Here is a 12,123-nt window from a genome sequence, read left to right as displayed (position 1 = left end):
AAAGGTTCCTATGCTGGATCTGCTGCCTGCACCAGAAGGACAGGGACCCTGTAGGAAGCTTTCTTTTGTGTGAGAGAAGGGAAAAAAAGCAAGAATCAAGGGTATGTCATTTGGACACTTCTACTTTAATAAATAAGCAATGCTCCACTTTGCATAGTGCAGCTTTGTGAGATACCTTTTACTCTCCAAGACAGTCCCTACACCATGCATGCCCCAGGAAGGCTGAAGGTCAGGAAGCCCCAAGGCTTGTGGCAGAACTGTGATGAAAACTTGTATTGGTAACAGATTGTCCTCAACCTCAATTGAACCAATGCATATTTTCCTCACAGTCACCCAAGGTGGGAAATGTTAGACTTGAGAAAAACAATATGCGATAATTTCATGTTCAGCAAATATATACATTTCTAAAGGGCTTCTAAAAGGTCAGTTCAATAGTTTACCTCATCTTTTATATGTTATGTTTTATATTCAGGTGATTGTATAGTACTTTCCTGAAAACTATAAATCTTAACCTCTTTGAAACATCACCCTCAGTAAAGAAACATGTTCTACCAAATTTGACCTTATTTCCACTCATCCGAAATCCCATTAAAGTTAAGTGTACTTTTTCTTTTTTTTTCCCCTTTCAATATTCATTTACCAGTGAGAACAGGGCATTTTATCCCCAGCGGGTAAAAGCTCACATACAGAAATACATTTAATTGGTTTAAAGAGATAAACTCCTCCTACCCCCTCCTCACTGAAAAGCCTCTCCAACTGAGCAAAATGCTCAGCAGTGTAAAGACAGAAACACACAAGACTGAGTTGTCAGCCTTGGAAAAAAACATTTGCAAGTGATTTTAGCAAAGCTTTAGTGTTCCATGTAGACTGAACAGAAAAATATAAGCAGGTAACTCTACTTTTCCCAAAAAAGCATGCTTCTGTATCCTGTTGTGATAAATTTCAGCTATCACCCTCTCCTTTGACAAACACTGGCACCAAGGCTCAAGAGGAAGGGCCACTACCACATGCAAAATGTGGGGTTCTACTACCACTGGAGTCCCAAGAATACCCAGAGGCAGGGGATAGGGAAGCATGAGGAGACAGGCCAGATGTTTTCTCCCTTATTTCACAATGGCCCCAATTTCTATCATTTTCCCTCTGCCTCTTGCATGTCACAACTCCTTTATTTTCAAATGTAGTCTTTATTTAATCTCATTTCCGGCCACCATCTCCAGCATTTTTCGGCAAAGATGTAAGCACTGTAGAAGAATTGGGATCTATTTTACTTAGATTTACACCACACTGAACTGTACTATTAACATATAAAAATATGGATAATTAATTCCAATATGCATTTTAGGAGAAATGAGGCATTTTAAAAAACTATGTTGCTATGCTGACCATGAACTAGTGTAGAATTTAAAGATTAAAATGTGGTTTTGTTAAGAACTAAAAAATGTAATGAAAATTAGATTTTAGAAAAGGAGAGCTCTTTCTCATTACATGTACTCTTTTTTTCCTATTTCTTTCTTCCCCAGACTTTAAAATTAGTTTAGGTTCATTTTTGTGCATAGTTATTTTAAAATTTGACTAACTTTACTGAATTACTAATTCATGGAGAAACATAGCAAACAATTATCCAACAGAATCACAAAAAATGACCCATCACTGCTGTTAATATGAGAGACCAAACCAGCTCATGCTACCTCCTGCTTGTAACTGATAGTTCATATCCTTCTGTAACTCATGTGCATGATAAACCATACACACTTTCCTGTCCTATTTGCTACATGTGACAGTTGAATTTTATTTAATGCTACTTTAAAATAAAATCAACTTTTCTGCTTCTGAACAAGAAATGTTGTGAACAACACACACAGCAAACACAATTCAAGGACAGACAGACCCTGCAGCATCTGTGCACCAGGAGGACTGGAGGTTAGAAAATGCAAAGGGTTGTGGCAAAACTAACCCAGAGTAACACAAAATATTTGTAATGGGAAAGGTGAGAGGATTAAACATGCAAATTACAGGACCCAAAAAGCACAACAATACCACAGCTTTGCGTATCTTGCTGTTTGGAACATTTTTTTGTTGTAAAGTTCAAATACGCAAAGCAGTAGAATTAGTGTTTCAGCCCCAAACCTGATGAATTTACCTCTGACGACCTCTTCCACAGACTCTGTAGTTGTGGTGGTAGTGGTTGCAATACTGGTAGTTCTTTCAGTTGCCTCCTCATACTCTTCTCCTGTTTCTTCTTCAATTTCATCACCATCATCATCATCGTCATCAGCATCGTCATCTTCCACAACAGTTAGCTCCTCATCTTCCTCTGCTTGTTCTTCTACCGCCTTATCATCACTAAATGAAGAAAATTATCATGATGTGTCAGCAACAAAATTACTTCAAGGTAAGAGGAGAGAACATTTTATTTGAAATCTCTATAAGCAAAACAGTTACCTGTTTCTTAATCTCCCTCCCTTCCCTTTAAATAGAAAAGAAACAATCTGGGACTCTGGAATGTCCCAAATAGTAAGAAATACTAAAGAAATGTCTAAAGAGAAACAAAAAGTCAACATTAGCATCCCATCTTTTGACAGTTGAATAATACTGTAAACATGATCGCTCACTCCATGATACCATCAAACAAATTGTATTTTGAAAGAAGATCAAATTTGCACAAAATACACTCAGTTGATGTGAAAGGAGCAAGAAAGTTCCTCAGGAACTTTTCTGCCTCTCTCAGGAGATAGCTTATCTAGAGGGTCCCTGCATGTGCCTTTCATAGAGGACTACCAAGTGTCGAACTGACCTCGAATTACCGACTACAAGGTTTCTCCTTCTGCTATATGCTATGTGCTTCTACAAGTGCAAGAACTGAGCAAGTAAAAGATGGGGCTAGGACAACTAGTTCTCTCTCTCAGCTTCAGAGGAGGACAAGTAGGAGCTGCTGCTTGAAAAAGCAATTTGCTGCTGCTGCCGAAGCCCAGCCTGGAGCTGCTACTTCAGCCATGTGGTAAGCTTCTGCTGGGCTGGTGAGAGCAGTCACTGAACTGAGACCTTATCATCACCTACCTCACTAAAAGGGGACCTAGCAGCATCTGCCCAGGTGCCTGAGATCCTGAGCTTGCCACTCCCTGCCCTGCTGGGAGCCCAGCTGCCATTGCCCCCCACCCGCTGCTTGCTCAGCACTGCTCCGAATTTTCCCCAAATTTTCTGCTGCACTGTAGCCCCCCCATCCCCTGCCCGTGGAGACATACTGCTGGCCCAGCTTGCTGCTTCCAAGTGTACTGCTGAGGCACTGGGATCGACTGCCCCAGGGGGTTTATAAAACAAAAGCTTCTCTTCCATCCACCTGGAGCCAAAGGTGGGGGACCATCGCAGCCACCCTGCCCGCCGGGAGCCAGCAGTACCCTGCCTGCTCTGAGCATCACCACACCAAAGAGGAAAGCCACTGCAGATGAGATGGCTGCTACTGGCTTTCTGGTTCTGTTTGTTGTCAATGCTGTAGTTGTTATTGTCGTTTATTTGCTTTATTATACATAGTAATACAAACCTGTGATTCATATTGTCATATCTTTGCCTGAGAGGTGTCGCCCTAATTCTTAAGATTTTTTAAAGCCTTCTAAGTTTACATTCTGTTAGAAAACTTTCCCACACATTTTCTATAAACAACATATTGTTTTGTATTCCTTCATGGGGGTGGAGGAAGTTGATGTACTGGTGGTTTGTCCAATGTCTTTGGAGAGGTGGCCCATTCACTCTCCAATCCACTGTCACCTTTGGAAAAGTATAAAAGTTGGAGTCAGAAAATAAACCTTCTTTTTTACCTTGCCATCGCAGTAGATCGTGTTGTGCTTTCTCGTGTCCTACAGTGACAGAGAGCACCTTAATTTCAAAAATTATAATAGTTCAGAGAAAAGGGGTTTACATTTTCACTTTCCAGGGAAGCTCCTGCCTTCCTTAGCAGACACCTGTCTTTCAAATCAAGACAACAGAGAAAACCTGGGAGTTTCCAGCTTGGCCATCACTCGGAAAGATGTTCAGCTTTGGACATCAAGGACACCAAAGCTTCCAGCAAGTTCCCAAACACAGGCAGGAGGGCCACCAGGTTGTGCTGAGTTGCAAGAGCAGTAAGAGCTTGCAGGTCACTTGACTGAGCTGCAGCTATTCAGGGAGAAATCTGCAGCTATACTGAAAGTCAGCATGTACATCTGACTGTCCCTCAGGCAAACTTCAAGTATATTTTAATTAAAGGTGATGATAGCAACAAGGAACTCCACTGCTTAAAAATGCTTGTGCCCTCTTTGTCGGAGTTAAAAACTATTTCAGGATGAGCATGACAAGACAATTTCAAAAGCACATGTGGATCCTGCCTCTCTACCTCATGAATAAAATAGGTACATATATCACCAAAATACACCCTCCCACCTTCCTCCAAGTACTGCCAACAGCCACAACAAGCAAGTCACATCCTCTTACACCCAGAGGTGGAGGTCAGATATTGGGTAGGAAGGACACCCAACTATGAGGCACTGCAGCCCAAGCTATCTCCACGTACCCTCTAATAGTGTGTCTACAACATGCAGCTGAGCTTTTCTTCCTCTTGTGGAGAAGCAAACATCCTTAACAAAGCAAAAAAATAAAATACAGTGCCTCAGGGACAACTGTTGGGGTGAAACAACATTCTGAACAATGGCATTTATTAACTGACTGCCTGCAGTGCACTTTTCCCTTTCCATTAAGAACCACAAATGCAAATCTTTTGAAATTTAAATCTGATTGCTTGAGATATAAAGTTATGTCAAAATAGATCACTCACATTGGTTGGATTCTGCTCTGTCATAGTTTTGAGAAACAAGAATATAATTATCTGCTTGCAGCTTGTCACTTCCACCTCAAACATGTCACCTCACTTTGACTTGGGTACCCATTGAAGGTGACAAATGTAGACCTGAGTAAGCACTTTAAACAGACGTGCTTTAATAGCAGAGAATATTGGCAATTTTGCAATAGCAAAGTGTTCTCCTACCTTACATTTTCTTTCTCCTTCACAATCAGTTTAGGACTAAGACATATATGCATTGATAGCCACACAAACATATGTTCAAATATGAATAAATCTACACACACACAAAATATTTGAATTACCATGTACTGCCATGTAAGAATTTTTTAAAATATATACACATATATATAACTAAAGTTCAAGAGTATTTCTAGCTGCAATACACACAGCTTAAATGTACTTGGCTTAAGAGGCAGCAAGAAATGAGTGAGTCATTCTAAAAGAACTATCAATTGCTTGGCTCTTCATCTGCAGATGAAGGACAAGCACCCCACAGCAGGATCTTTCATTTTCTTTTTGCAAGCACTTCTGGGGTGGGGGGGATAAAAAAAAAAAATCAGTATTTGCTTGGAATTTCAGAAATGGACTGAAATGCAGTTATTGCTCCCATTCCTGGAGAAGACAAAATTTATGAAGCTATTCTTTAACTCATCTCTTCAGATATTAAACTGACTTATGAGGAAGAAAATGGACTACAATAGTAAATTAAATGTTTAGTGACAAACACAAAAAAGTCAGAAATACAGTGGATATCTGTCTTACAAGATATCCTGTCTTAAACAATATATACCCCTGTGAGCTCTTTTATTTAAAATAATTTTGGCATCTTTGATCTTGTATGTATAAGACATGTACTTTATATATAGATATATATAATAATATGTTACCTATATATTTAATAGATATTTAAGATAGAGGGATATATCTATTTTGTCGGAATATATATTTATAAAATGAAAAAAAACCCATTTCCATTAGAACATGGTCTGCATTCATTTCTTAGAATGAAAGAACACTTAAACACGCAATCAAAATCTAAATTAAATATACAGAAATGACACTGCAAAAGCCCAAAAGCAGCTTTACAAATCCTACTGAAAGGGTTATAAATAGTGACACTGACAGTTGGTAGAAGTACAAATCAGAAGAAAGTCCAAAGATATCAATATGGAATATGCAAAGTTCTTTGATGTAGGCTTTTGCATCAAACACTCTGACCATTCAGTCCTGTTTACGACAGAAAACTGGAAATTACCATTGGGAAGTATTTATTTTAAGCTTACTCCATTACTCACAAAGGACTCTACCTTGCAAAACTTACTAATGCTTTGTCAGGAAAGATTTAGTTGCCCACCATTATATATGTTCTCATTATTCTGGGTCTTAATGCCACCTCATTGCATTAAATTACAACAATTCCGTTTCTGTCCTTCATCTCTATACTGTTCTTTGAATTGTTTCTATTGAGATTATTAGCAAGTCCAAACATAACACAATTCAGACCCATAAACCTTCTGCATTATCCACATAATTTGGTCCCCATTTATTTTCTGGTTATTCCTTGAAATAATTTGCAATCAGCCCCAAGTTTTAGATTTTGTGCATTATTTGTACAAAAAAAATAAGTAGAAGCACTGCATTAGTACAGTATAAAGTGATGAAAGCCTGAGGAGCACAAACAGAATTTGAACACTGATCTTAGTTTGTGAAGAAAGCCATCTTTGCAAGTTGTTGACATCCAGTTGCAAGGACATGACACAATACTCTGCTCTTCCCATTGCTGTCTGACATGCTCAGGAGAGTGATATGAAAAGGCTTTAACAGCACCAGACCACTCAGTTACCACTGAGTGTTATAACACAGTTATAATCCATATCTGGTTCAAAATTAAAAATGTGCACAGGGGATGGGAAGGGTAAGGACAGGGATGGTATCTTCTCACCCATCACTGCCTTGCAAAGGAAATCTCCGTGTTCCTTCTCAACAGCAACAAACTAACAAATCTGTCAAAGGCTAGATAATAAGCACATTTTTTTTTAGATCATGTTTAGAAACTAATTGTCAGCAGAAAAATATTCTTATGGCAATAACAGCACATAGATAATGCCTCTTAGGAATTAAGGCATTTCAAGAACTCCACTGGTTATATTGGCTGATATCTGCTGCAGTACCCCAGACTGCACATGAAGCATTTTAGGAGTACAGCATTTGTCATTTATTTGTCAAAAAACATTAATGCGTTTTTGCTATAAATATGGCAATAATTTTCGCTGAAGAAATTATAAAGGCACTAAAAAGTGTGCCTTAAAAGTGTATCTTTTAACAATAAACTTTACTGTAGATAGCTAAAAATAAAAAGAATAGAGCACTGATGCTTTCAACCACTGTAAATACAAGTTCATGTGTAAGGTACAAAGACTCTTCTATGCCAAAGTCTTTTAGAGAGATTTTTGGCATCTTAATAACAAGTTGAAGGGTACAAAGTCACTGTACCTTCCATCTGCATAATCTGCATCTGCACCTCCCCACCAGACATCTGAATCATCATCTTCAGCATCAGCTGAATCAAGATTGTCACTTTCCTCTGCTAACGGGCAGCAGACAAACTCCACACCACGAAACTTGTCAATTCCACAGGGCAGCAGCATGCCATAGTCATGCAGATTCATGCTCTTCTCACTACAGGACTGCAGAAAAGAGGGGAAAAAAAAGCAGCAACAATATTGGTATGGAGGAAGACTAAAAAAATCTCACAGAGAAAACATGAAGGGACTGCATACTACCTCAGGAAGTTAAAGCTGGTGAACTGCATCATCTCTGAAATTTGAGATACAATTTAGAAAGATCATACTTGCATTCTCTACTTTACTGTAAGCAGCTCCCTACCTGCGTCCACTGCAAGCAACAAGCTCTCCTATCAGTCTTTCCCAGAACAAAAGGCTTATCTTCTCCTATATACATGACAACTCCTTATCTTCCTGTCTAACATCCTCACAGGCTCTGCCTCATAAACAGAAAATATGATGACAAATTAACTACTTGATATATTAATCCCAATCCTGATGTATTATGCTATTGAAAATTTCACCTCAATGTAAATCAATATTTCAAATGCCTCTTACACTGGAAACACACTGTGTCTGGTCTGACAGCTCTGCCAGTACAGTACCTCCTAACTTTGTTTGGAAAACAATCAGTTGGGCGTAATTATACCTTAAAAATATAGTGATACAGAACAGATAAAATACCAAAAATGGTTCATGTTGCACAGTGAATGTTTTTCCAGGCCATTGCCATTTCAGGTTTGCAAGTAGTCAAAGTTAACTAGACTTCCTCTGTGTGCAGCTTGGTACCTTACATGTTTTATTTAAGTATAATTCAAACAAGAACTGAAAATGTGAAAAGCTGCTGATCACATTTCAAATTTCATCTCCAGAAGGTGGACTAATGTACAAGTTAAGAGGTTCCAAAAAAAACAGCAATCAGAAATTCTGGAAACTCATCTCAGTTTTTATTCCTAAATCTCTCTGTGTAAAGAAAAAGAACCTCTAAAACACATTAGCAATTGTAACACTAAGTTTATTTCTATTTTTAGTAAAGCTCTGTTAAATTGTAAAAACTCTGTGCCTGTGGCTAGTCCTTGTTTGATCAGCTCTCCTACCCTTTTCTGCTAAATTTCACATCGTGCACTCCCTGAGTGATTTCTGAGTTTGATCTCTGTGAGCATCTGGCATACCAATATCAACGATAAATATTGGATAATATCTACCTGGGATAATGATTCAAGGCAAATCCTAGGCATTTAGTGCTAACACAGGAAAATGAATGAAGCAGAAAACACAGTGAGTTTGTGAGTGATTGTGAAGAAAATAATAGTGCTGTGAGAGAGGGTCAGTGTTCAAAGGTCAGTGGTTAAGTATTCAGTCATGGACTCTATTGTGCTCTGACTCCCATTTTCTATCTTACAAAAAATCCCAAAATGCTTTTCATGCAAACATTGAAAGTATTGCTTTTTGTTTTCCGTGCTGCTGCTATATTTTAAATCATCCTCAGAAGAGTGACACAGCTTTAAAGAAGGAAGGCAGGAAATTTTAAGACAGATGAATGTACCTCTTTAGCAACAGTATGCCAATGCAGGTGAGTTTCACACACATCCATTCTTTCCTGGTGAAGGAACTTGCACTTGTCTGGCACCAGAAGGGCATCACTCACAAACTCGCCCACTGGAAGGGAAAAGAAAAGAAATTAACATTCAAGAAATACTACTTTTACTTCAAATACCTCATCCTGTTAAAACTCTAGCTACTCCTAGTAGCTTTTGTGAATGAGTGGCAGGTTTGCAGAGAATGCAACAGTTTCTAGATGGTGCTTCAAATTATGACCACCTTTCAACTTGCCATTGCAAAGGAGCTCCAGCCTTTGATCTCATACATACTTGTTTATGAACACCTCAGCATAATAAAACTTGCAGGACCCATTGCAGATATGTGTGGTGCAGCATGAAGTCAGGAGTTGGCAGATCAAACTCCAGGACGGGGAATACAGGGGCAGGGAGGGACAACTATGTTGGGCATCTTAATGGCAGTAGGGAATGGGTATGAAGTGTTCTGAAATACTTAGGTGCTCTACATAAAACAAATGACACCATCACCTTGTTTCAAAGCATTTAAGAATATTTCCATTGATACAGTGGTAACAGCACCACAGTTAACTCAGTTATTTTTGTTGCTGCAGCCTCTTCATTGCATCCTCATTTCATCAGCCAGATGAATTCATGTTAGCCCAGAAGATTGATAAACAAGTAGAGTTTATCAGCCAGGAAACAAGATGATTCATGATGACCAGAATATCTTGTCAGATCAAAGTGGGTGAAGAGCCTTTTTCCCAAGGACATAACTGACCAGAGACTGCTCCATCTTCCATAGCAGAACAAAAATTTACATGCTTACAAAATGAACACTGCTCACAGCATCAGCACTCAGAAACTCAGGTGCTAAGTAACATCATTTATTAGACTAAAATCACCTTCTGTACAATTCTGATGTTGAAATTAAATAACCCCAAACCCTCTCAAAGATATTTTTAAAGGGAAAATTACAGAGTACTTTAGAGAAGTGTATATACTGAACATATACTGGATTGTATATGCACATTACTCAGCTCCCTTAAAGTCCACTTGTCTGTAACCTACAAAAAAACTACAATCTGTGTTACATGAAAGAATCAAGAGGGTCCAATGGCTATTAGGATGCAATAATAGGTTAACTGATCAAAATGAGATGACTACAAGTTCTTGAGTAGAGACTCATCTCAGGGAGCCGATGAAGTGGCCCTTAAGGCTTACAGTTATAAAGTCAGTTTTAAAAATAGCCAACACCTAATGCATACCTAAAAAGCAGAATTCAACAAACATATCTTTGCTATATACCACACCAAGATGTGTATTTTGCAGTAAATTCCTCTCTGTATTTCAGTGTTTTGATCTGAAGCCCTTAAAGTCAATTAGTCAACTGGGAAATAGTAACTAGTTTCTGTAACTTAGTTAGTTAACTAGGAGGGAAAAATTGTTATTTTTATCCTTCCCTAGCACACCCTAATGCCTGCAAATTAACAGAAACATTTTCTAGAGGTATCCACAATTACCTTGCAAAGATAATGAATAGGTACACTTTATGGTAACCCTAAATACAGAATTTGCTTTTTCATTTAACAAAGTCTCAGTTCCCAGTGGTGTCACACACAAATCCTGCAGTGAAAGTTGCATAAATTTACAGCTTTTTGGAGATTAGCCTGGAACATACCTGAACTTTCCCAGGACACAAGTAATTGGCAACTGTTAATGCTTTAATTTAGTCAAGTGCCTGAGCAGCTGACAAGCACACAGAGGCTTTGCTGAAGACTCAAGAATATGATGATTTATGATATATATATGATGTAATGCAGAACTGCAGTGTCCTGCAAATGGGGAGGAATAACCCTGGGCATCATCACAGATGGGGAGCCAACCTGCTGAAGAGCAGCTCTGTGGAGAAGAACCTGGGGGTCCTATTGTCCAACCAGCTGTCCCTGGGGACCAAGGAGGCCAATGTCATCCTGGGATGCACTTGGAAGAGCACTGCCAGCAGGTGAGAGGAGGTAATCCTGCCCCTCTACTCAGCCCTGGTGAGGCACACCTGGAGTGCTGTGTCCAGTTTGGGGCTCCTCAGGACAAGAGAGATAGGGAGCACCTGGAGTGGGTCCAGGGTAGGTTACAGAGATGATGAAGGGATGGAGCATCTCTTATGAGGAAAGGCTGAGGGAGCTGGGGCTGTTCAGCCTCATAAAGAGATGACTGAGAAGGGATTTCATCAGTGTCTGTCAGTGCCTGCAGGGAGGGGTCAGAGCAGGGACCAGGCTCTGCTCAGTGGTGCCCAGCAATGGGACAAGAGGCAACAGGAAGAAACAGATGCACACGAAGTTCCACCTGAACATGAGGAAGAGCTTCTTTCCTGTGCAGTGACCAGGCAGTGGAACAGATCACACAGAGAGGGTGTAGAGTCTCCCTCACTAGAGATAGTCCAAAACCACATGGATGCAATCCAGTGCCACATGCTCTGGGATGATCCTTCTTGAGCAGGGAGGTTGAACCTGATTGCCCACTGTGGTCAAAACTGGCCCACTCTATGATTCTGTGAAAAGTAACAAAATTGGATGTACCACTAAGTTGCATCCACCAAATGGAACATGGAAAGCTGTATGTCCAAAGTTCTGTGAAATGCAGCTTGGGCTGCATTGTCCTTAAAAGCATATATGAGTATGCAATAATTTAAAATAAAGCACATTATTTTTTGAGCATCTAATCATATCAAACAACTCATAACAATACACTACACAGAGAGTAGATGTTCAGATGTCAGTGAAGATACAGTGTTAGATTTGACTAGCACATAGAAAATGTGCATTGCTTTAGAGAATCATATTTCTTGAAAATAAGGCAACAGCATCCTCACAGTAACCCAAATTCTCATTTCAGATGAGGCTCTATGTTGCAAACAATTGCTGAATTTCACAGACATAAGCAATCCATTATAATAAGCCCTCCTCTGTCTTTTGGAAGGAACAGAGGACCTGGGGAGAAGGATGGCTGCTCATGGTAATACTCCCTCAACATATAGAATTATAGTAAATTAGGTGTGTGAAAATCTAGGCAATAGCAATCACTTGCAACTTTTCATGTGATTTCTATTGCCTTCAGTTCTGTTTTTATTACAAATAAAATTTAACTCTATCCATTATTTAGACCCAGAGCTAAT

General features: G+C 39.3%; 1 protein-coding gene across 3 annotated transcripts in view; it reads right to left on the bottom strand.

Moving 5' to 3' along the window:
- Positions 1 to 12,123, bottom strand: part of APP (amyloid beta precursor protein) — a 143,867-nt gene that overhangs the window by 73,213 nt on the left and 58,531 nt on the right. For all 3 annotated transcript variants that reach the window (XM_021532419.3, XM_085590999.1, XM_085591063.1), the window contains exons 4-6: positions 8,942 to 9,054; positions 7,325 to 7,518; positions 2,141 to 2,343 (exon numbers count right to left, since the gene is read on the bottom strand). In XM_021532419.3, coding sequence (XP_021388094.1) covers positions 2,141 to 2,343; positions 7,325 to 7,518; positions 8,942 to 9,054 — 510 coding nt within the window. The remainder of the gene's footprint in view (positions 1 to 2,140; positions 2,344 to 7,324; positions 7,519 to 8,941; positions 9,055 to 12,123) is intronic.

This window comes from Lonchura striata, chromosome 1 (assembly GCF_050655825.1).
Source record: "Lonchura striata isolate lonStrDom1 chromosome 1, ASM5065582v1, whole genome shotgun sequence".
NCBI classification, from domain to species: Eukaryota; Metazoa; Chordata; class Aves; order Passeriformes; family Estrildidae; genus Lonchura; species Lonchura striata.
The sequence above is the reverse complement of the archived record's forward strand: the minus strand, read 5'-3'. Positions and strand labels throughout refer to the sequence as shown.